Below are 27,068 nucleotides of genomic sequence, written 5' to 3'. Positions count from 1 at the left end.
AAAATATGCTGGGTTCGGACCTTTTAATTATGTCTAGGGAGTGAAAAGAGAAAGTTCTTTATTAACATTATTATATTACTTTATATTTGCAATAATGTGGTAACATTATTATATTACTTTATATTTGCAAGGAACAGCATGAGTTCGTGCTGTTCCTTGCAAAGTATAGCTTGTTTGTCAACCCATTTCTGCCAATTCTTACCAACTTCTCTAAAATCTTCACAATCACTCCTGACATACTGACAGGTAGATAGATAGACACATCAGTCTTTGAACCACCCTTGTGCAACAGGATTATCATACATTCTTTCCTGAGCTAAGACTCAAATTATACAAATATGTTAAGGCCCTAGCTAGTTCTGCTGAACATTGCTTTAGTATGCGTGCTGATGTCCTGTCTGTTCATATTACCAAATTGTTATCCAGGTTATGCAACAGCTCTAGAATCATGCCCCCCCTCTCTATCCAATGTAGTGGTAGCACTGTAGGCTATACCACATCACATACATCAAGATGATAGATCTTAGCAAAGTGAACATTCGTTATTGAACAATTACATCTGTTTCCGACACAAGGGTATCTATCATCTGCATTCAGTAAAATTATTCTTTTATCCTTTCTTTTACTTATAGCTATTTTATTTTATTTTTTATTTTACTTCTGCTTACTCACTCCCATCCTATTCATTCTTTGAACTCAGATTCTGCTTCGTTTAAGTATGAATCAATGCTTCTCATTTTTTTTAAACTTATATATACAGAGTAGTATAATGTTATTGGTAATTGCAAAAAAATTTGATTAAATAAAAGTGCTTTAACTATTCATTTTAAGGTCTACATTTTCCTGTCAGGAAAAAGTGATCACTCTGAAATTCCCCAATAATTTGCATAAAATAAATAAAAGTAGATTTTTGTAACTGAAATTGTAAATATGCTTATGGAGGCGTGTTCAGCTATCTCAAAGCCTACAATCTTTTTGATGTTAAAGAAAACAGTTTTTTCTGAATTTCCCACATTTAGCAGCTTCACATTTCAACACATTATAAAAAGACAATAGCCGATGCACAATCTAGAACATGTGACTTATTTCCTATTAGACAGTACTTATCTAGTGGTGAAAATTTGGAACTAATGAGACCCACTTCACTCCACTATAGTGACTCACATCAACTAAAGTCAGTTAGTATGAATCATCTATAGGTTCAATATGAGCTTATGGGAGCCATCCACATAAATGCGACAAAATATATTGTGACCACCTCTAGGACATAAGCATATATTTCTATGGCTTTTGTGCATGATATAAAGACAAAGACATGCAAGTGGTAGGGATATAATGCAGTACTACCACTTCAGGCTGAGCCACTTGATGAGAATAGTATTGTTGTCTATAATGAGGTTCATGTGAACAAATGACTTGCACATCATCAAGCATTTCATTTCAAAGTAAAATCTAATGCTAGAAATTTCAATTCCTGCAGCCACAATAGTTTGGTTTAATTACCTGAGTCATGAGTATTGATACGTTTCTGAAGATATCCAAGTTTAAAAGTTTTTCAAAAACAACTGGATAGGGTCAATTTGATTTTCTATCAAAATAGTACACAATAAACTTTTATGTTAAAGCATTTCGAACAATATAACTTCCACTCAAACAAGCCACTAGTTTAAAATTATATTATGTTGTCACAATCAATATTTTCTGCTATTTTTAAACTGACACAAAGCACAGCAAATATACTATAGCTGTTATCTCTTGGAATATTCTGTACAATATATGCTTGTGCTCTTAAACACTATTCTCTCTCCAATGATGAATTCTTTTTCAGCAATGCACTGCTGGAAAGCATCCCATATAATAATGTGCAGGTCATATCACGCATACCTCATGTTGGAGGCTTAATGGATTGTATACATCACTCAGAATTTAATTCTTCCTATATTTCGTCTCAATCAATGAGACATCTTCAGGGATTACAAAAAAACTAATGTAACATAAAAACAAATAAACAATACTAAGCCCAACCACGTGAGTGACACACTACTATCTAGGTGGAGTGCCCTCTAAGGGCAGTTGTAGGTGGCCTGGAATGTAAAGTGGGACCTCTGGTGATAAGTGTTTCCCAAATCTTAGGAAGCGTAATAGGAAGAATTAAATTCTGTTTTTAATCATGCATTAAGTTTCCTAAGATTTGGGAAACGCTTATCACCAGAGGTCTCGCTTTACATTCCAGGTCACCTACAACTGCCCTTAGAGGGCGCTCCACTTAGATAGGACTTTAGTGTCACCGATGTGGTTGGGCTAAGTATTGTTTGCTATTTGTTTTTATGTAATCCTTGATGTCTCATTGACTGAGACGAAATATAGGAAGAATTAAATTATATTTTTAATCCTTTCTGAGTGCTGTATACAATCCATTAAGCCTCCAACATGATGTCCTCACAGCACTTAAGCTTCTACACACGGATAATGCATACAATTATGTACTGTTATTTTCTAAGCATTTAAAGAAATGAAATGTATAGCTTATCTGATTAGTTTTATACTGACTGATGAAGACAATTTGAACTTACAGTAGGATTAAGCCTATATTCTGATAGTTCTTAATATTGCCACCTCTATTCTATACTGGGCTTAATTCCATCATGATGTTCAACTGATTAGATGGACTATACAAGCCAATTCCTTAAACAGAGAAACATTACATAATCCTATGAATGACATACAAACAGACACACTTGGTATTGAAGTGTGCTTGTAAGAAGTGACACAGAACATAGTACACATATTCCATGAGATAACAGCTAGATATATCTATTATGTTCTATGTCACTCTCAGCATATGTAACATATTTATGTTCATAATCCACCTCCCTCTCCCAGCCCTATGAGAAGTCAGAAGAAATTACCTGAGAAATGTTTTAAGATATAAAAAAAAAATAATAATAATAAAATCGAGCATGGAAAATTATTTCTCTTTTGCTCTCTCCCTCCATTTTGTTGAATGATTATTATTTTTTTTTTAATGAGAATATATCAACCAAAGATACATTGTTATTATACAACATATATAATGCAACTACAATTTCAAGTGTTAACATACAGTATATGTTAGATGTTTCACTTGTGCTCTTAAACACTATTCTCTCCCCCATCATGATTTTTTCTCTGCAACACACAGCTTGAAATGTATGGAAAGCATCACATTAATAAAGTGAATATTCACATAATTAAGAATTTGTAAAAAAAAAACATTATAATAATCTAATCTAATTATTATATGTATATAGTGAGCTTAATGTTATTTGATTGCTGTTGAGAATGGAATGCATCTGCTAGATTTGCCAAGTTACACAGCCATCTCCAATTTCAATTGCACATACTCATAAAATGCATATACAGTTATAATATTGTTTTTTTTATGATTTTTAAAAAATAGTTGGAACTTTATACTAATTTTAATCCAAGAACATTACAAATTACAGGATGATATGGGAGATAATATGTAGTATGGAATGATTTTTTTAAAAATTCTTTTTAATATTTTATTTTGCTTACATCTTTTGAAGTAGCAAAACCATCTCACCATAATAAATTCACAGGAACCAAAGGAACAGCGTAATACAGGAGAAGGTTTGCTATAGTGAATTTTCATTAGAAAACCCAAATGCTGTGGGACTTTAATTCAGATTTTTCAGTAGTGAGTTATGGTGAGTGAATGAATTAATTATAAGTCTCTGCTATAGGGAGATTTTTTTTTATATCAGTCTGATACAAGAGGTTTCAAAATTTAGTGCTGTGTGTGGGTAACTGACTGAAGCTAGATATTAAAAACTTCATGTTCTGCATTGAATGACTAGCTGCCTTAACATATTCTAGTCTTCAGCTTTAATCCTATTGAAGAATTTAATTATTTTCTTTACACATTCACTAAAGAGTCTTCAGCAATGTAGAATCTCCATCGTTACTTGCTGACAAGTGGCCAATCACTGTTGAAATGTCAGTGGTGATAAGTGTTGGGAAACACTTATCACCACTGACTAAATAGACAGGATGAAAGGCATTTCTTTTTTTTTGAAGGGAGGAACAAATAATCTAAGTTTTATATATGCAGTAAAGAATAACGCCTTTGAATGCCCTATATATTCTGTTTAAGGAGAACACTATGTCACCTGTTTTTTTTTTCTTTTTCAAAAACATACAGTGTAATCTGCATTAGTTAACTTTAAAATGGAAAAGCTTAGTAAACTACTGGCAGTGGGGGGGGGATACAATAAAATAAAAATCCATACCACAGTTGAAACATAGTACTGTGTGTGTGTGTGTGTGTGTGTGTGTGTGTGTGTGTGTGTGTGTGTGTGTGTGTGTGTGTGTGTGTTTTGCATTTCATAAAAATGAATACTATCTTTAAAATCTGATATATGTAACTTTTACCTTAATAATAAACACTTGGAAATCTCTTAGTTTATAAATAAAACATCAAATGCTTTTTATCACGATCACTTTTGTTAGCATTAATAGGTTAACAAAATTTATGTCAAAAAATTGCATGATACTACAGAATTTATTTATTTATTTTTAATTATTATCCTACTCAAGAAAGGTTGTAAACCTATCAGCACCTCAGTACCATAGATCAGATAGGATTAGAAAATCTGGAAGTCCTGCTCCAGAAACTAATACCAGTACTTTTTTCATGCCAATTCAGACCTCACAAGCATGGCAGGTGTTTGATACAGAATGATGAAAATCATATACATCTAAAAACATTCATGTGACATGAATGTTTTGTGAATGGTTAGTTAGTTTGAAAAGCAGAGATGCTATCTACTCAGTTATCCAAGAAGACATTTTGATATTTAATTCTATTACATAGTAGATAGCACAGCTCAACCATTATGGAAAGTTTTAGAACTTGGTTGAGTAGTATATTATTTAGGAACAATCTAGGCTAATGATGGTTTTTGCTTGGTGTGAATTAAATATTTCTTCATAAATTCATCTTATAATACAAAGCTACTAAAACAATGAAAAGATTGTTTTACTTTATGAAATAAAAATTTTGGTAAAGTAATAGCTACACATCAACCATCATAGAGAACTGTTTCGGTTGCATTGCTATAAATGAAAGATACAATTTCAAATGGGGACAACTACTGTGTTTCATTATTTCATTATGCCTATTTAATGAAATAATGAAACACAGTAGTGGTTATTTTCAGTATTTCATTTAAGCCTGCATATGGGATTTATTTATAGGTAACAAAAAGAGTCCCTTGTGGGCCAGTTGACCAAATAGATAATCCTGTCATGGACATTTGCTTTTGTGAGATCACAGTTACACAGTGGAGGCCTGAAATGGCTTGAAAAAAATTCCATGTTTGATATTGAATTAAGAGGATATTATGGATCAATATATTTTACAGTTAAATATAAAAAGAAATTTAAAGCCTTTTGGCTTATACTTTAGTATCTGTGTTTGGTCTTCGTAGCAGGGCTTCTGGATTATGTAAAAAATAAAAAATAAACTACAGCCTATTCAAGATACTGATGTGTAAAAGGCTTACAACTCTTTGTGGACCGAGAGTCTCATATATGAAACTCTAGGATGAAATCCTACTGGTGCTCCATGCAGTAATATGGTCAATATATACCCATTTAAAAATGCTCTTAACTACAGTAGTGTATCAAGGCAATACTCATATTAATGGCTGCCATACTCCTCTACTGAAACTAATTTTGAAAAATAAATTTTTGATTACTTTTGCATGGTATAGAGATGGACTGTTAACCACTTATGATAAAACTTATGAAGTACATTACTTAATAAGAAATTATATTTCTCACTAGGCTTTCTCAAAGTCAAGAAGAGTTAACTTCACTATATGTTCCTACAGGGAAAGTATACACGGTTTATTATTATGTTTCAAGTATAGCATGTTTCTGTTATTACTTCACTTGAGTAAACCCTCAAAATCATAAGTTAATTCATTAGTAAATGAACAGTATACAAAAAGCCATATTTTAACTTAACTCTGAATTTAAGATAGCTATTATCTTTTAAGTAATAACAATATATACTGCAATATTAATTATAATAATTTTAATTAATACTTTCCTATATTTCGGCAATGTTATATTGCCATCATCAGGAATCACAAAAATAATATGTGCAAGCAGGCACTAACACTTTGTAAATAAGGCTGAAGAAAGGCAACAAAGTCAGCCCCAAAGTCCTAAATGACACCCCCTGAGTGGGCTAAATTGAGTGGTCTTGGCTGTTGGGGCTGAAGATCTGAGGATAAGTGCTTCCCAAATTTGTTGAGATTGGGAAAGTTTTTCAGGGCTGAGGCAGATTCAAGGAATATCCCCTCATATTTTATTTGCTGTGGTGTAACAGAGTGACCTTCTTCCAGCATATCGTGTGGTGGGTGTCCAAAGCATGGTCAGCAAGTCCTTGTGTTCAGAAATTCTGATATTGGCTATCCTGCCTGTTTGGCGATAACAGGACAGTTTGCAATTGCAAGTGATCTGGTAGGCATCTTGTCTGTCTAGGGAATTTGGAATGACCTTTGGTGGAGACGATAAGGGATGGCAATTTTTTATATGGTTTGTAGGTGGTTGTAAGGTTGTATTTCGTTAGGATTTTTTAAAATTTTTTTGGATGTGCCCTGGATATATAGAATAGTGATAGATTTTGTGTAATCTCTTATGAAGTATGCAAAAGCTATCACCATTCAATATATTTGGAGCACAACTGAAAAATGAACAACAATACTAAGGAAATACAATGTTATAATCACTTACAGAGCACATAAAAAATTTGCATCCCTTATCTTCTCCACCAAAAACCAACCAGATTGATTGCACTGTTCTACTATGGCCAAATAGACAAGACAGCCAATATCATATTTAGTTGATATTTTCAATGTTTCTGACTATTTTCATTGTCTATGTCTTGATATTGCTGATTTTCATACCAAATTTATTACAACAGTTATTCAATTTAGTTAGGGAATCTTGCAGACATGTACTGCATTTATTTAAAAGTACAACATCATCTGCATAAAGTAAAGAATTGCAATAACACCTCCAATTTTGAAATCAGGTTTAATACCATTTTCCTTCATAATGTGATCCATTTAGATAATGAATAACAGAGAGGATAATGTACATCATTGTCTGACACTAGATTTAACATCAAAAAATTTTCATGTGCTTCCTCCAATTCTAACTGCTGACTTATAACTCAAATAAAGACGAAGTATTGCTTGATATAATGCCCCATTGATACCATATAACTGTAGCGTTTCAAATAGCTTTTCTCTTGGCACCCTGTCATATGACTTTTCCAGATCTACAAAACTTAAAAACAGATCTTTGTTATATTCCCATGATTTCTCCACTATTTGTCGTAAAGTGAAGATCTGATCCTGACAGCCTCTATTTGGCCAGAATTCAGCTTGTTCTTCACCAAGCGACTACAATCCTTCTCAACCGTTTCTCAGGTATACTTGCATAAATCTTTCCAGGAACACTCAGTAGGGAAATACCTCTGTAATTCTCACATTCAGTTTTATTTCCCTTTTTGTATATGGGTACTATGAGAGCTCTACTCCAATCATCTGGAATTTGTCCCTCATTCCAGGCCTTCTGAACTATGCAGTTCAGCCACTGCAAGACTTTTATACCTCCATACTTCAGCATTTCTGGTCGAATATCATCTACTCCTGCTGCATTTCTGCATTTCAGGCTTTCGATGGCTTTCATGTCACAAGCTTACTTATTCACCAGGAACTTTCGATATGCTTCCTTTTTTTCTTTCACTGCCTCTTTAACTTCCTATGTCCACCATGGAGTTCTGATTTTTCTATCCTTGCAGACTTCTATTCTTGAGAGACACTTGTGACATGAAATTAAGAATTATCAACACACAAGAATAATATTTTAATACGTTTGCCAAATATTTCAGTCTGAAATTAACAGATTATCATCAGTGGCGTGATAGGAACAGTTTTTACAAGGTGGAATACAAACAGTTGATCATTCAAAAGTAGAATGAGCCATGTGATGTTACATTGCTAAGCACTAAAGAGAGGTAAATTTCAACAGAGTGATGAGTGAATTATAGGTATCAATTCACAGTTTCATACAACAATCTTAATTTATAAATTCAATTAAAGATTACATTAGACTAATGTAAGAACTAGAAGGTCTCAACTGAAAAAAAAAAAAAAAAAACTTAGTGTGTTATCCGGATTAAACTTTCCCATATTTTTGACAAGGATAGGCAATCATTTTGATTCAAGTTAGGGCGTTGAAGTAAGGCCTCAGCACTCGCTTTGAATAGGCATTCGAATTTATAGCGAAATCTGTGTAGAAGGTGAGTCCTGGAGCAGAAAATCTTGATGAAATGATGAAAAAAGGTGAAGAATGATAAAAAAAGGATGTCTTCTAGATGAGAAGTCCACATTCACCTGCTCTAGCCAACTTTTATTTGGAGCATCTAGAAGACATCCTTTTTTCATCTATATACCCTTAACCTTCCTTTTGGGTCAGATATATAGACTTTTTTTTTTTTTTTTTGTAACACATTACGCACGTTTAATGAGATTCTATTGTAATCATGTGCCCTAACTGTATGTTATTCCTATTATTGTTTTAAACTACTGTACTGATGATGTCCTAAGATACTTAGGATGAAATATTTACAATTAAATAATTTTCACTGTGGTTAATACGTGTGTTTCTTTTAAATATAGACGACATTTTTTCAGTGTGGCCTCACAACAGAGATTCCTTACCTTCTTTTTTAGCCAAAATCAATTCTTTACATTCTCGTATCGAGTTTATCATGGAGACTGAAAAAGACAATAAGATATTAGATATATAAAGAGCCAAAGGCTTCAATTCGGCGACATATGACTTGTTTAAGTTAAGGGACATTACATCCCATATCGTTTCTCAATATGACTTGTTAACTTAAACAAGTCATATGTCGCCGAATTGAAGCCTTTGGCTCTTCATATATCTAATAATTTATTAGGACACCTCTCGGCAATACTCATAGAAGGGTTGTAAGTTCTGTTCGCTACAAACTTGATATTAACTTGGTCTACCTACTCACTGATGAGACCTCAATAAAGGTTGAAACCGGTCTGGGTAGTCACCTTCTCTCATAATGTAGAACAGTAATACAGCTCCTAGGAGCTAAGTTCACATTATGGGTAAATATTAAGAATAGTGATCGGAGCTTGCTCCACCTTTGACATGAGTTGCCTCAGCTTGCACTACCTTAAGGGTCAGTTGCTGCAGTATCCAGGTATTTGCTTATGCTTGGAATCGCCAAACTTTATATAGTTTTTACTATATTCGGCATGAAATTCTTTGAGTTTCTTATTCGGCTGAGAAACGATATGGGATGTAATATCCCTTAACTTAAACAATAAGATATTCTTTTTTAGACATCCTTCTCAGCCACTCACCTTCAGGTATTCTAACAACAACAGTTACAGAAAACCCACTTTTACTGGACGTTACATTCTCAATCAACCTGCTCATCATCCTTATCAAAAAACAGGGATCAAAAAATGTTTAATTCGACGAGCCAGAACTAACTGCTCAACTCCCCAAGAATTACAGAAAGAACTTTCCACTATCAAACATTACATGAAATTAATGGCTTCTCCAAAAAGACTACACAACATCTGTTCGATTTCTACAATCCAATCTATAACAACAAAGAATCAATAGGTCGAGTTCTAATTCTGGAATTTCACAACCAATTTCAAGAATTCTGAAGAAATCTTTTTCGAGTTTTTCCATGAAGAGGTCTGCACAAGATGGTGATAGCAGGCTTCCCATTGCTAGGCCTTCTAATTGTTGGTATATAGTGTTGTTAACCTTGAAGAAATTAGACTGAAGGCAATGTCTAAACATTCTCTCCACGATCTCCCCTAGACCATCCATATGGTGGAGATATGTAGATGATATTTTCATTATATCGCAAGACAGCTTAGAAAACCTAAAATCGTAACTAAAATCAACTCCATACATAACAAGATAAAATTCACGCTGGAAATAGAAAACAACAACCAACTGCATTTTTTAGACATCTTGATTAAGAGACAATCCAATAGCGTCAAATTATCTGTGTACAGAAAGCCCACAAACACTGGAAGATATCTTCACTATACTTCAAACCACCACAGGGCAAACTGAGCATTATCAATATGCTAAAAAATAGAATCCGGAATTTTGTCTCAGAAGAGGAGGATGCACAGACTGAACTTTCACTAATAGCCAAAACATTATTACAAAATGGATACCCTCCGAACATCATTAAAAAATATCTATACAGTGACAACCCCAGACAAGAATCTAGCTCTCAGCACATTTCCACTGTAGTGATCCCCTTCATCAAGTCAATTTCTTACCAAATAGCCAGTGTACTAAAAGCCTACAACATCAGAGTGGTCTTCAAACCAACCACCAGCATTAGACAGTTTTTAGGATCCCCAAAAGATAAGGTGCCATTCTACAAATATCCAGGAGTATATTATATTCCTTGCTCCTGCGGTCTTGCCTACATCGGACAAACTTCACGGAGTTTAGTGATCAGACAGAAAGAGCATGTTGGTGATGTAAACCATAACAGAAGTATTTCTTCCGGATCAGCACATCATTTTTGTACGTCCAACCACACGATAGAGTGGCAAAATAGCTCCATGCCATATCTGGATGACGACTACAGACATCGTTTATTCAAGGAAGCTACAGTAGTTTTAAAAACTGACAGAAACCTCAACAGAAATCAGGGTACTATTCTAAACAGTTCGTGGAAAAACCTGATCCTCTCTCTAAACCCATCTGAATTACAGTTAGCCAGTAATCACATTACGTGTTAACAACAAACACGCATGCGTGATAACGTTCCCTGTCACACAAACGTGCAACCTTAGCTACTAGATTGTTCACAACGTTTTTTATGTTCCTTTCAATTTGCATTTACTAGTATTTTTATGTATCACCGTGTACACCTTGAAAAAGCTAGACAGCTTGCTAGCGAAACTGGTTGGCAAAGAATTGTAAGAATTTTTTGTACAGATTAAAATATGGTCAGTCTTAAAACAATAAGTTCTCATGTTTAACTTTCAAACGACCAAATATGCTTAACTTAAGCAGTCCAATGTTATCTTTAATTGAATTTATAAATTAAGATTGTTGTATGAAACTGTGAATTGATACCTATAATTCACTCATCATTCTGATGAAATTTACCTCTCTTTAGTGCTTAGCAATGTAACATCACATGGCTCATTCTACTTTTGAATGATCAACTGTTTGTATTCCACCTTGTAAAAACTGTTCTTATCAAGTCACTGATGATAGTCTGTTAATTTCAGACTGAAATATTTGGCAAATATATTAAAATATTATTTCTAACGTGTTGACAATTCTTATCCTTGCAGACAACCTCACCACATGCCACTTTGGCTGAATCATTCAATGTTTTCTTCAGATCTTGCCACTGAATCTCCAAGGTTTTCTTCCAAACTAAAACTGCAATAAGTGAAGTATTAATATAATGGGCTTCAGTATAAAGCATTCCAAATGATTACTGCATTGGTACAATACTTCCATATTATACTCTGAACATGGTTCTATAATGCAATAAATATGAAAGAGAAAGTTAAGAAAATTTTTTGGAATGCTCAGAAATGTAAAAGGTTCAAGAATGTTTTAAAACTTAGAAATGCATTTTGCCTTAATTTTGTAAAACAGTAATAAATTTAGTTTAATCCTTTATCCAAGTGTGAGCAAACAAAGTTTGTGCCTGAAAGTATCTTGAGGACTGGGGTAAGGTAGTACAGCACCGGGCAACTCGCAGCAAAGGTGGAGCAAGCTAACATCACTCCTATCTAAGTATCTCCCATAATGCAAAACACACCTCCTTATGGATATGTATAATTTATGCATTAAGGGAAGGGCCACTACCCAGACTAGTTTCGACCTCCATTGAGGTATCTTCAGTGGGAGCCAGGCCCAGAGGTGGAGATTCCAATGTAATATCATTAACTACTAATGTAAAATGTAGTGAATATAATTAACTCTGAAATTAGAATAAGTATACTATACAAAACTGTGTTATGTGAAGGATTGCTGTAATTAGTATATCCAAACAATAATTTGTGCATGAAGCTACCTTATGGGCTGTACTTTTTTGTATACTGACATATGACTTCCTTATAAGTCATCCAACATGCAATGGATTTGTCTTTTTTTTTCTTTTCTTTCTTCAATTAAGACAGCATGGCAATACACAAGACAAATTAAAGAGATAATATTAAAATGTTGTTTGATAAAAGACCACAAGCAATTACAAAAATATAAACCCGTTTAATTCTTAAACAATCCCTATCTTCATTTATGTGTAATAAACTGTACATAACAATGCATTTTTAATTGTCAAAATGATCACTATTATTATTAATAGTCATCATACCTCCTGACTCTGAAGTATAAACAGCAGAAGATTAGAGCAAGTAGTAAGAAGAGTATAGCTGCAGCTGCTGTGCCCCACAGAGCACCCCGATAAAGTCTTTCTTCTTCTAACCAAGGTTCTAGAGTAGGAGCCAAAGTAGGCGGCTCTCTGTCTATAAGAGATGGTAAATAATTTGTCCAAAATTGGCTTTCTTTTTGTCGATAATCTCGTTCCATTAGACCACTAACATTAGTATGATTTAGTGCAAGATATTCAAGACTAGTGGCATCCATAGGTTTCCAGAGTATAAGATTCAAAACTTGAGTAGGTGTTGGCTTTCTGTAAAAGAATCAAGGTATTACAATTAAAGAAAAAAACAGCAACAAGAATTAAAAGAAAATTTATAAGTGAATTTTTTATTTTTTTCAATCAAACTGAATTCATCAATAGTCAACACTTGCTACAGAGAATAATAGGAATATTTTGTAATAGTAAATAGTCTGCTATAATATATTTTTTCAGAATTGCATTGTACATATCAGTCAGAATTTTGATTAAGTGTAAATGTACTTATACAGAATCAACTGTATAGATACATTTAGGTTATTGCTGTGATTGTTGTTTTTGTGTAATAAGGACATTTCATATTTAAGTGTTAAATGATGAATCTGACATTATCAGCAAATGAGATAAGAACAACTACATTATCTGAGTTTTTATAATTACAATTTCTAGAAGTGTGATATACCCAACAGAGTATGGTTTTTGACATATTTATTATTATTATTATTATCAAAAGACACCTACAGGGAATTAGGGACTCAGAGGAAGGTCACATATTACACACACCAGGTGTTGTACCTTTTCTTGAGATCAAACACACTACTGCACTGACAACCTCTAAAGGAAATCCATTAAAACCACACAGCACTCTATAAGAGAAAAATCTAGCACTCACCATCTTCACTGCATTCATTCTCAAATTTTATGGATGTTCTCTTGTCTTCTATTCATTCTCCATAAAATTAAAAATTCCATCTACTAGTATCCTATATGATCCTTTCAGAAGTTTGTGTCTCAATCATATCACTCCTCCTGATAGTATCTGAAATCTTCAAATACCTAATCAGCCTTCAAAATCTGTATTCGACAATCTCAATAACACTCTCCATGGAAACTAGGAGACTAGACCTGCACACAGTAGTCCAAGTGAGGTATAGTTCGCCCACCGATTTGAGGTCCCTCGACACTTCTGCGCATGTCAGAAAAAGGTGAATCCATTCCGATAATAGGGTAATCAGTCTGTCTTCTGGGATGTAATAATAAACAAACTGAGTTTCTTTATTTTTACAGGTCGGAGAATTTAGTTTTTCTTTTACAAACATTGCAGTTTTTAAAGTGTAACTATTTTGCTTGTATAAAGTTGGAAAAATGTATGTAGAGTATTAATACGTGCAAATACTAGCAAATACTGCGTTCTACATAAAACAATGTCACTTCGCTCCATGATAAGTTTCCTTTTATTCTGGGACTTTTGAAAACAAAATCCGATTTCATGAAGTATTTTCCTTAAAGTTTCTCTTTTCCAAGGAAAATTAATTTTTTCTTTAAGCACAGTAATCAATTTCGGAACAGTTGGCACTCTTTTCTCGACCACGTAAAATTCGTGAATAGCTCTTCTTATAACGTCTACATCAAAATCATTCAAAGCTACGGTTTCGTTGGTTTTCTTTCTCTGGCACTTTTTTTAGGAGATTTAAATTTTGGCTTACCTTCACCTTTTGATTCCCTACGAATTCTTTTAACAGTCGACTCCGATACGCCCACAACTGCACTTGCACGTTTTATGACTTGAGAAAGGGGAACAAGAAGACGGAGCCTTCTGACGATTCTTTTTCGCAGAATATCAGCACATTATTCAATATTCTTTTGCAAGAGCTACTGAAACGTGTAACAATATAACTTGTTGACTGTACTGGATCCATCATACAAATTAATAATAAAAAAAAATGCAAAAAGAGAACAACAAAAATCAAGCTAGTACTAGTACAGCGACAGACAAGAAAGCATGTGATTTCGCATGTTGGACCAATTCGTACATCCTTCATTTCTTTCTCCCCTTCAGCATGAATCAACTATTCTTGGCACCAAGCCAAGAAGGGATCTAGAAATGGTGGGCGAACTATAGTATTAAGGCCTTGTAAAGAGGTAAAATGACTTTTTTTTATCCTTACATGTTAAGGTTCATTTCAGTATTGCAATTATCCTCTGAATTGTATTTGCAATTTTTGATGTATTGCCCTTAAACTTCCTATCTTTAATTCCAAGATCTATAGCGTGATCAGTTTCTTCTAGCAAAATCCCACATGTGACATTGTATATCTCATTACACCACAGTGTATGACTTGACATTTACTAACACTGAGCTGACAGCCATTTTCACATACCCACAATTCAAGCCAATTCAAATCATTCACAAGTGATGCATATCAGTTGCATTCCTGATCACTCTGCCAATCTTTGAATCATGTATGTCACCTGCCAAATCCTTAGCAATGTCATTAATATAAAGAATATATACTGAATAACAATGAACCAAGGACTGATCCCTGTGGTACACCACTGTTCACCATAAATCTTGCAGACTCACATCGCCTATATACCACTTTTCAACATCTGTCAGTCAGCCATCCTGTGGTCCATGCTAATATTTTATAATCCAAACCCATATTCTCCAATTTATGTGAAAGTCTTCCATGCTGTATTCTATTAAAGCCTTAGCAAAATTTTAGACACAAAAAGTCCCTGGACCCAATGGCATTCCTCCAGTTGTTTTGTGCACCAGAACTGACTCCTATCATATGTCGCCTGTATACACTCTCTTATTCCACTGTATTATATATTTAACCCATTCCCAAGAAGGGTGACAAGTCACTGCCATCCAACTACACCCTACCTCATTCACCTCAGTCCTGTCTAAAGCAATGGAAAAAACCAATTTCCAACTCCTACACTATCTTGAAAGCACCCACCTAATAAACGACTGCCAGTATGGATCCATCACTGCCGATCAACAGGAGATCTGCACACACACACGTCACACATCCCTGGACAAATGTCATGGAGAAGTTTGGTGAATCTCAAGTGGTTGAACTTGATATCTCCAAAGCTTTTGATCGGGTCTAGTATAAAGGATTACTAAGCAAACTATCACTGTTTGATCTATCCCAGGACTTCTGTAGTTCGATTGCCAGCTTTCTGTCTGGACGCACACTATGTGTGGTGGATGGTTCCTTATCCTCTCACATCCCTCTTCTTTCTATATATCAATGACCTACTTCAGTTGACCTCCAGCCCAATACAGTTTTGCAGATGACAGCACATTGCACTCCTCCCTTTCATTTGATAAACCTTACTCTACACAACTCACAGAACATCAACTACCACCTTCCTCGATTCTGATTTCCAAGCCATCCTCAAATGGAGTTCAGATATCCACATAAATTTCAATGCTAGTAAAACTCAGTTCTGTCTTATTTCCCACAAAAAAGAACCATTTTCTCCCAGTAATTATTTCTGACAACACCCAAATTTCCAGACAATTTGAGATTGCTCTTCTTGGAATTACCTGACATCAAGTCTCTCCCGGCATAAACATATCACAACCATTGCATCCTCAAATTCTAAAAAACTAGAATTTCTCTTTCGCTCAAGATGTTACTTCACCCCTGAACAGCTGTTAACTTTATACAAATCGCAAATCGGCCCAGCTATTGAATACTGCTCTCATATATGGAGTGGGGGCCCTAAAAGCTCCCTCAAAATGCTTGACTCAATACAGAGGAGAACAATTAGACTTATTAATGACCCATCTCTTACCAACTCACTCCTCTCACTTTCGCACAGACGTTTGGTTTCCAACTGTGTATTCTACAAATATTTCCATGGGAAATGTTCCCCTGAAATGGCATCAATAATTCCCCCACTCGGTACTAAGCTTGTTGGAACACGTACAGCTGCTGCTCAACATTCCTTCACAGCACACCTTGAAACCCACAGAACAAGTTTCTTTTCCTCCTCCATCCCTGCAACTGCTGTATCGTGGAACAGTCTTCTCCCTGTTGTTTCCCAAGGAATATAATATACAGTCTTTTAAATCAAATGAAAACAAGTTCCCCCTTTTCCAAACCACTATCCATATACAGTACTAATGTACTATAGGTTGATCAACCAACCTCTCGTGTATGGGTTCAAGATAAAAAACAAACAAACAAACCGAAAAGTATCATGGTGTATCCATTCCCTTTGTCTAGCTCAATGTTAACATTATTACAGAATGTGAGCAAGTTGCTAAAACATGACCGTCCCTTAATAAACCCATACTAAGTAGAGATTCTCTGTCAACCCATTTCTGAATGAGAGCCCTAACCAACTTTTCCAAAATCTTCACTATTCCTGAGATATTGATTGGTAGATAGTTGGATATATTGGTCTTTTCACCAACCCTTGTGCAATGGGATTACCATACATTCTTTTCATTCCTGCAGAATCTTCCTTGTTCTGAGACTCAAATTATACAGTCTGGTCAAAGGAATAATAGCCAGCTCAGCTAAACACTCTTTTAGCACCCATGTTGATATCCCATCAGTCCATATTGCTGAATTCTTATTCAGTTTGTGCAATAACTAGAATACCTCCTCCTCCTCATACACCTGAGTTTCTTCATTCAGTGAAGAGGTAGCAATGAGCTCGATGTTGCATACAACAGGTTGACAGCATTTAGCAAAATGGGCACTCATTAGTTGAACAACCTCTTCTGCATCTTTCACCCTCATACCATTTACATTCAGTAGAGTTATTCTTTCATGTTAATTCTTCCTTTTAGCAGCAAATCGATCGAATTATTTTAGGTTGTCTTTAGATTGCAGTTTCTTTTCATACTCAGGCTTAGCTTTCCATATAACATGACTCTTTCAGCCTACTCTTTATAATTTTCATAACTGACATCATCTTTATGTACATAGTATTCCTTCCACATCACCATCCTTTTCTAACAAATCCCTTGCTTAATAAAATTACACCTCCATTTCATTACTATCCTATTTATTCTTCAAAACTTTGGAAACACATTCCAATATTGCATCATTTAAACATTTTTTAAATGCTTCCCGTGCACCGTTGATATTCTTCCCATTCAACAACTGATACCACAGCACAGAACCCAGCATACTCCTCAAGTGGTCATAATTTCCTGCTTTTGTTCACAGCATGCAATTTCTGAATGGAACTTCCATAAACTTAGCCACTTCCCAAGCCAGCACAGGATGATCACTGTCACTAACCAGAGGCAGAATAGTCATGTCTTTAACATACGTGACTGTTCTACCTCTGACACTATAATCAGATCAAATACTCTTTGATCTTGAGTTCCTTCTTCATGAGGCTTAAGGAAGTTGTTTTGCAACAGCTCGAAAAATTCAGTTGCATTCTTCTCATGAGATTTCACTGCAATTCAATCAATGTTTGGATAATTAAACCCACCTGTGATGATTACTCATTCCACACAACATGTTTATTTGGAAAAGCATTTTGTCATCACTAGCAACTCATCCACTAGGTCTGTAACAACAGCCAACTATTTATTTGATCTTGTTAGATTCCACCTCACATCAGGTAGCTTCAAACTCACTGCTACATGGAAAATTGTTACTAGTATTGTAGTCATCACAGTTTTCTGCCCTAAGTGGACTCAAATCATCCAGTATCATTAGCAATACAGCCCTACTCTCCTATCCTGTCTATCCTTCCTAAGAATACTGTACCCTTTATACTAAATATCAGTTATTTCATCTGCCTGTAATAACCAGGTCTCACTAATGCCTGAAATCTGAAGCCCCCAACATGTTCACCAAGGCAATAAATTTTGCCCTTTTGTTTCTTATACTCGTGGTATTTGTGTATAGACGTAAGTTACCTGCATGCTTTTTTTTTTGTATACTCACTTTTGTAGTCTGAGTGATCCAGTTGAACAACTTGCAAATCTCTATTCTTATCTAATGACTTACTTATATAGACGTCCTTGCAATTGTTTAATAAGTCAAGTCTGAGCCAGAGATGAATACACAACTGTTTTTTTCCTCAATCATTTTCATGATAATGTACATTCATCTCATTAATACAGTTATATAACACAGTCTTTCTTTCTCATAGATTCTCACCATTCCTTTCTCATCATCATAATCTAGTTTCCCTGACACTCGGTGTTAGGTCTTACCAATTAATTTTTCCACACTCCTGATACCAAACACATTCAACAAATTTAAGATATAGAAAATTTGTAGAATGTAACTGTTACATAAGCCAGGGACTGTCTGTGTGTAGGGATGAAATCTGAAAAAAAGAAGGCGCTGTAGAGGTAACATAAGATGAATAACAGTGATAATCAATTGCATGAAGAGTATAAAGAGCCGGAAAAAAAATGCCTGAAGGTGATTCAGTTGTAAGGAAGCAGAAGTACAATATGACCAGAAATTAACAAATTGGGCCAAGAAAAATTCCTTGAGAGCTCTTTTGATATGTGTTGAGTAGAAGAAGTAATGGTAAACAGGTAATTGCTACAAAGAACATAGTCAAGATATTCAGCGAGTAATTCATCAAAATATTTTATCTTCATTAGTGTGACATAAGGTGTGGTGTAGATAAAATGACAAATGGACTGCTGGTGAGCAATTAGAAGTATGCAAGGAATTAAGCAAATTTAATGTCAATAAAGCAACAGGACATGTGATGTATCACTGTACGTGTCATAATGCATTGTTCTAAATGTTCCAGGGAGTTAATGACAGCACTGACTTACACGTTTAACAAGAAGCTTACAACAGCATAATTCCTATAGGAGTGGAAAGAGGGTAAAACTGTTCCACTTTACAAAGGTAGAAGTGGGACAATTTTAAAATTTAATGACAATTTCATATACCCAATCTGTATATCTGAAATTGTAGTCAAGGAGCTGGAAAGGTCGGTGAGAGCTACAATATAGAAATGGTTTGATAATTGCAGTATTCTCTGATGGTCAGCATGCTTTTGTTAAAGAGAAGTCAGGTTTTACCAGTTTACTTATGTACTACAAGATGAAAGATGCAATGACCAAGGGAGATGTACATACAATAGTATTCTTAGATTTTGCAAAGACTTTTGAAAGATTGCCACATTTAGATAACAGACTAGTAAGATGGACAAGTGATTGGTTATTAGACAGGTATTAGTAAGTTGTATACTGGATGAGGCAGGGGCAATATAGTATCCTGAAAAAGGAAAGTCACTAGCAGTGCTGCAAGTTTGTTTTGGGGTCATTATTCTTAAATTTGTATATTAATGATTCTGAGACAATTTGACTGGTGATATGTCAGTTTAAACTTATCATAATTATTAACCATGGCCTTTTCTCCAAGTTTTCCCAAAATATTTCTCTATGTTTTGTGAGATTTACTTCCTACTCTACTGTTTAGATATCCAAAAAGGATCACTTTTTCCATTTTCTTTATGTCAGCTTCCTGCTTTAATGATGTGAAAAATTCCTCCACTTTTGTGGAATCATAGGCACAAATAAGTTTCATTGTCCATTACGCATCTTAAAGTTTTACCTACATATGAGGTATGATAATTTAAATCCAGGAATGCACCTCTAAAAAACCTACATTTGGAACTATACATCAGTGGCTACTGATGTATAATTGCCTTCGAAATAGTCCCCATGTGCATTTATACATTGGTTTAGACTGTGTTCCCATTTTTGGAAACATGACTCCTGGAACTCTTTTTCAGAATACTCGAGTTCCTTTATCACATTATTGTGGATATCAGCAATGTCAGAAAATCTTCACCGTTTTAGTGCAGTCTCTAATTCTGGAAATAGCCAGAAATCACAGGGAGCTAAGTTGGGCGAATAAGCAGGATAACCTAATTCAGTAATTGATTTTTTGGGCAGAAACTCTCTTACAATGAGCGCTACTATAGCTTGCTGCATGGATGATCCACTTGTCAGGCAACGATTCAGGTCTTTTTTCTCTGAATAGACTCTTGCAATCTTTTCAGCACCTCTAAATGGCATTCCTGGTTGATCGTTTGTCCCTGCTCAATGAATTCATAGTGAACTATCATCTTATGATTAAAGAAACATGCAGTTCCAGCATGGTCTGGAACTGCGAAAATGACATGCGTGCATTTTTTTTGGACATGGTTAACTGAACTCGGGGTTTTCCACTGCATTCTCTAGAAGTTTGTTTTGGGATCGTATTGGAAGCACCAGGTTTCGTCACCTGTAATTACTCTCGGAAACATGTGCTTATTTGCAGAAAGATCAGTCATAACTTGAACCCACTGCTTCTGTTCGTCCATCAAGATTCAAGGCACAAACTTCGCAGAAATGTTCCGCATATCCAATCATCATCATCATCATCAAATTCCTGCCATGTACCCACAAGGGGTGTACAGGATATGATAGTACTACATGAAAAAATTATATCATTACTAATTTCCTATCTACAATTTTCCTCCAAAGCAGTCTGTTACTTGTCAAGACTCCAACATTATCAGATCTTATATTTCTATCGTCTAAGGCACTTTGTACCGTATCAATCCACCTATATCTTGGTCTTCCTCTGGGTCGTTTTGCTGCCAACCTGGCAGAGAACACTTGTTTTGCTAATCTTTCCTCGCCCATTCTGTTTAGGTGACCATACCACCGGAGATTAGCTCTGCTAATGCATTCCTGAATGCTGACAATATCAAGTTCTATCCTAATATCCCCATTTTTAACATGATATTGCCATTGATGCCATCTGTTCACGCCTATAATCTTTCTCAGGACTCTCATATCTGCGGTCTCTAGTCTTTGGTCAAGTGTTTTACTTCTGACCCAACTCGAAGATCCATAAGTTAAAACTGGTTTCAGCACTGTCTTGTATACAGCTAATTTAGTGTTCCCGACTAATTTCTCTCTTATTCCATATGAATTTATTCAATTGACTTCCCACCATACCAGCTTTGCTGATTCTGTTGTCTATTTCTGTATTTAATTTACCATCTTCAGTAAAAATCGTGCCTAAGTAGCTGAAATGTTTTACTTGTTCCACAGGTTCTCCATTCACAACACAGTTGACATTTTCAATGATTCTGCCAATTTTCATTGTCTTTGTCTTTTTATTGCTGACCTTTATACCATATCTATTACAACAACTATTCAATTTAGTCAGAGAATCTTAGAGACTTGTAGCGGATTTATTTAGAAGTATAACATCATCTGCATAAAACAAAGAGCTGACATTAACATCTCCAATTTTGATATCATGTTTAATACCACTTTCCTTCATAATGTGATCCATATAGATAATGAATAACAGAGGGGATAACGTACATCCTTGTCTCACACCAGATTTAACATTAAACCATCTTCCTGTACTTCCTTCAATTCTAACTGCTGACTTACAACTCAAATAAAGACTAAGTATTGCTTGATAAAATCCCCCATCGACACAATATAACTGCAGTGTATTGAATAACTTATCTCTTGGCACCTTATCATATGCCTTTTCCAAATCGACAAAACTTAAATACAGATCTTTGTTTTATTCCCATGCTTTCTCAACTATTTGTCGTAAAGTGAAGATCTGATCCTGGCAGCCTCTGTTCGGCCTGAATCCAGCTTGTTCTTCACCAAGCTTTTCTTCCACAATTCTTCTCAACCGTTTCTCAAGTATACTTGCATAGATCTTGCCAGGAACACTCAGTAGGGAAATACCTCTTTAATTCTCACATTCAGTTTTATTTCCCTTTTTATATATGGGTACTATGAGAGCTCTACTCCAATCATCGGGAATTCGTCCCTCTGTCCAGGCTTTCTGAACTATGCATTGCAGCCACTGTAAGACTTATACCACCATACTTCAGCATTTCTGGTCGAATATCATCTACTCCTGACGCTTTTCCACATTTCAAGCCTTTGATGGCTTTTTCTACTTCAAGTATGGATATGTATTCCTGACTGTATGCCTGTTGAGTGTTTTTTACCACTGTGTCACTGCTTGTTTCATTTAGCAGTTTTTCAAAGTAATTACTCCATACTTCAAGGATATCTTTTTCTCCCGTTTTCATGTCACATTTATCATCTCTAACTCCTTTTACAGCACTCTTTCCTCCATTCCTAAGCTTCTTCAACAACCTCCAGAATATTTTGCCACCTTCTTGATATTTAATTTCTATATTCTTGCCAAAGTCCTCCCATGACTTTTCTTTAGCTAGTTTTACACAGTGTTTAGCATTCTTGCATTTGTCTCTATATTCTCTAAGAGCACAAGCTGACTTATTTGCCGGGAACTTTTGATATGCTTTCTTCTTTTCCTTCACTGCCTCTTTAACTTCCTGTGTCCACCAGGGAGTTCTGATTTTTTTATCCTTGCAGACAACTTCACCACATGCCTCTCTAGCTGAATCAATCAATGTTTTCTTAATAGTTTGCCACTGAATCTCTAAGGTTTCATTCGTGTTCTCAAACTCTTTCATTTTTTCTTCAATAATCTTTGTGTATTTTAGTCTACAGTTCACATCTGAGAGCTGCTCAACTTTTATTCTCTTTAAAACTTTCTCACATGTTCTTCTTTTCAACATGAAATTCAGTTTTATCCTGCTCAAGACTAAATAGTGATCACTTCCAATTTCAAATCCTCTGTACAATCTGGTGTCCTGCACCAGGGAGAAAACATCACTATCAACAATAACATAGTCAATGAGACTTTTCTTATTTCTAGCCTCTTCTCTCCATGTGAATTTGTGCACATTTTTATGTTGGAACATGGTGTTAGTAATAACCAGTCCATGTCCTGAGCAGAAATCCAACAGATATTTGCCATTATTATTAGCTTTGCTCTGTTCTCCAAATTTTCCCAAAATATTTTTGTATGTCTCACAATCATTTCCTACTCTGCTATTTAGATCCCCAACAAGGACCAACTTTTCCTTTTTCATTGTGTCAGTTGCTTTTTCTAAAGCCTCAAAAAATTCCTCCACTTCTCCTTAGTAGAACCTTCTGTGGGACCACAGGCACAAATAAGTCTCATTCTCCAGTTCCCCATTCTCATAATTGCCCATATTACTCTACTTGAGACTGACTGCCATTCAAGAAGATTAGCCTCGTATTTTATGTTGAATACTATGGCTACTCCTTCTTTTCCTTGATTGTCATTGCCTGAATATAACATTTTGTATTTATTGCTCAGAAAGATCTTACCAGTTTTGGTCTTTTTTGTTTCAATCACCCCTATTATGTCGATCTGGTACTTATCTAATTCCTCAGCTAGCTCCATTTCTTTGCCATTCAGGCTTCTTATGTTGATAGTACCGATCTTTAACTCTGGTGATGTTGAGTTGGGGTTTGTTTACAGATTTGTTGCAGTAGCTGACTTATCGCTGTTCGCCCTGGTTCCCTGGCGAAAACAATGGGGGCCTTGTTTAACCAGGCGACGCCCCAGCCGACATGAAATTTTGTCATGTTGTACTATCATTTTTTATTTTGGTTTAACCAATAAGAATACAATTTGGTCGGCTAAATCCCAAATTGCCAGCCCATCCTCATTCGTTCAGTATCAAAGTAGATCCCCAACAGGGTGCACCACGAGAAGGTGAGGATTGGATATTAGGTCAGAAGCCCTGGTCGGTTCTCCGCATTCTTTTAAAGGCTATGTGGAGGTCTCCCCCCTCAGTTATACAGCTTTGACCCTTAAGTACCCCAGAAATGTTCCGCATATCCAATTCTTCAGTTAAAATTACCCTGACTGTTTCTCAATTCATTTGCAATTCATCAGCCATTAACCCACACTTAACTGTCTGTCAGACCATACCAAATCTTGCACTCTGTTCACATTTGCATTCATCATTTTTGTTTTTTGGCTGCCCACTTCTGGGATTGTCATTCACATCTTCTCGCCCACCTTTGAATCTCATGCCACTCAAAAACACTTGACTTTTCAGAGCATCCAAACCATATGCCACTTTCAACAGTTCCAATGTTTTCAGTAGCAGTTGTGCCGATTTTCACACAAAATTTGATGTTAACACAATGCTCCAAATTTTGATCACACATTTTTACTCCAAACTTTACATGTAGATCTTTTTTTTTTCTTGCAATAGCCAACTGGCAAATAGCTTGATCAGCTTGAGGTTTAACCATGCATTAGTTAAAATATCTACAACCATGATTATTCATGCGACTCCAACCAAATCACCTAATTGGCCGTTCCGGGAATTAAATTGTCACACCTCATAACTCTACTTGCAACTGATTTTCAATTTTCATGTTTGGTGTTGAATGCTATTGCTACTCCTTCCTCTCTTTGATCATTATTGCCTGAATAAAGCATCCTATACTTATTATTTCATAGGATCTCACCTGATTTTGTTTCAGTGTTGCCAACTATGTTCACAGTGTTTTTCCATTTCTTCTGCAAGCTTGATTTCTTTTCCATTAATATTCCTTATATTGATGTTTCCTATCTTCAGTTCTTCTGATGTTGGGTTTGTTCTTCAACTTCCAGATGTTGAGTTTGTGTTTGTTTCAGTAGCTGACTTTTTTCAGTCAACAGAAATTAGAGAAAGGAACAAGTAGTTACAGCATCTAACACTAAAAAATAAATTCTTGAATGGGAGGCATTAAGTAGAGTGGTTATGTAAATTTCTAAAATGCAAAGGATTTTTTTTTTTTTTTTGAGTAATTAGAAAGGATGATGAAAAAAGATGGTTCTTATAATCAGCAACATAAATGAATTCCAGATCTATAGTAATGTTTTGGCAAAATTTGGAGAAAAGTAGAAGGCTAATAATAATTAGAATGAGTATCTTCTAGAAGAATTTCTGTTCAGAGTACAAACTAGTCATTACAATTCAAAGATACAGATATGTATAAATTCACTTGAAGATAACATGCAAGAAACAACAAAAAAAAAGAAAAGTATTACTGAATATACACTCTTGCTGAAAAGGAAATCTTCAGACCTGGTCTAGGGTATAAAATTATAAGAGCATGCAGGGATTTAAAAAGGAAGTGATCTCCACCTCATTTTGAAGAGGTTAAACTGAGTAGCACACTGAAAAACAAAAATGAGTAAAACTGAACAGGTTTCAGATGTGAAATGTGCACAGTCAAATATACAAATACTATTTAGAAAAAGTGAAAACAAGAACCAAACTTAGAGCATGAATGGCAAAAGCTTAAGAAAAGTTGGGAATAGGGAAATATATCAGACTTGGCTAAGGAAAAATACAGTGAAGTTTACAGCTTAGTTTATTAAGCTGTAAATTTCACTAAACTTAGAAATTACAGATAACCTGAACAAGTAGTCCCAGTAAAACAGAATATTTATTGCCTTAAATATTGCACTGTTAAGTGAATTATTGTTACTGTTTTCAAGATATTTTTACAGAAAGTGTTAAAAATAGTATTTTTTTTTTTTTAAACGAGAATTTCACTGATGAAAGGATTTAAATCTATGTGAGATAATAACTGTGAATGTAATAAGTCAGGAACTCTGCTCTCAAGACCAAACATGATACTTTTTTCATGTTGCTTCAGTCCCAGCTGAAAGGCAGAAAATGATCTGCTATTTAAAGACATTCAATGTTGCAGAGGGATTCAAACCTGCAGTTTATCAGCTGGAGAATGGTATGGCATTAACTCAGCCAACTAAACCAACACATTTAAAAACAATGTTTAAAGTTTTGAGTTTAAATCCTAACTCTAAAGTTTAAAACTTTAAAATAAATCTAGGAAGATATATTACAATTATTAGAACACATAAAAGAAATCCTTGTTTTCAATTTGCTTATTGTTTCAAACTGCAAAAAAATTGCCTGCTTCTTTCAGAGATTACAGTGAATTTGACGAATTAGTGTACACATGCCTGTGTTATAATAGTCACTGATGTGATGTGGGAGAGAACACCATGAGGAATATGGATAAAACTTCTCCTGCATTCTAGAACAGTTGATTAAAATTCGTGTGTTAAAGGTTCAGTATGGTTATCATTAGGCATCCATTGACTTGAAACTCTTCTGTAGAGACCAAATTGAAGTTCATCTACCTCTATTCTCACATTGGTCCTTGTTGCATCAAAACTGCAGTACCTTCCCCTAGACGACACACTCTTGCAAAATGAACATTCAACAACTCAACAGATTCTTCTGCATTCAACATTGAAATATCTCTTGGAGATTTCCTCTCATCTGTTTCTGTCTCACATATTACTGATCACTCTTTTTGCCTATGGTTTGTATTGTTCACAAATCCATCGATCTTTTTTTTTCACAGATCCTGCTTAATGATGTTACTCATCTATTTAACTTCAATGTGATTTATGCTAATAACACTGGTATGCAGTCTGAAACTGCTTCTTTTTACACCCTATTCCCATGCACAGCTCCAAGCTCTTCCCAAGTTTGTCATAGTTCACTGGTTTTGTAGTTCCACATATACCCTTCTTAAATGAAAATTCCAGGCCTTTAGCAAACCTCCCAGGACAAGAATGCATGTTAATTC

At 35.1% G+C, this 27,068-nt stretch overlaps 1 protein-coding gene across 1 annotated transcript in view; it reads right to left on the bottom strand.

Moving 5' to 3' along the window:
• The window catches only part of LOC150107045 (neuroligin-2-like), a 165,325-nt gene that overhangs the window by 16,335 nt on the left and 121,922 nt on the right, over positions 1–27,068 (bottom strand). The window contains exon 10 of the mRNA XM_090392913.1: positions 12,506–12,823. Coding sequence (XP_090249039.1) covers positions 12,506–12,823 — 318 coding nt within the window. The remainder of the gene's footprint in view (positions 1–12,505; positions 12,824–27,068) is intronic.

Source organism: Typopeltis vanoorti, chromosome 5 (assembly GCF_054136105.1).
Source record: "Typopeltis vanoorti isolate ZY-2024b chromosome 5, IOZ_Tvanoo_1.0, whole genome shotgun sequence".
Taxonomy (NCBI): domain Eukaryota; kingdom Metazoa; phylum Arthropoda; class Arachnida; order Uropygi; family Thelyphonidae; genus Typopeltis; species Typopeltis vanoorti.
This window is presented reverse-complemented; position numbering and strand designations above follow the sequence as displayed.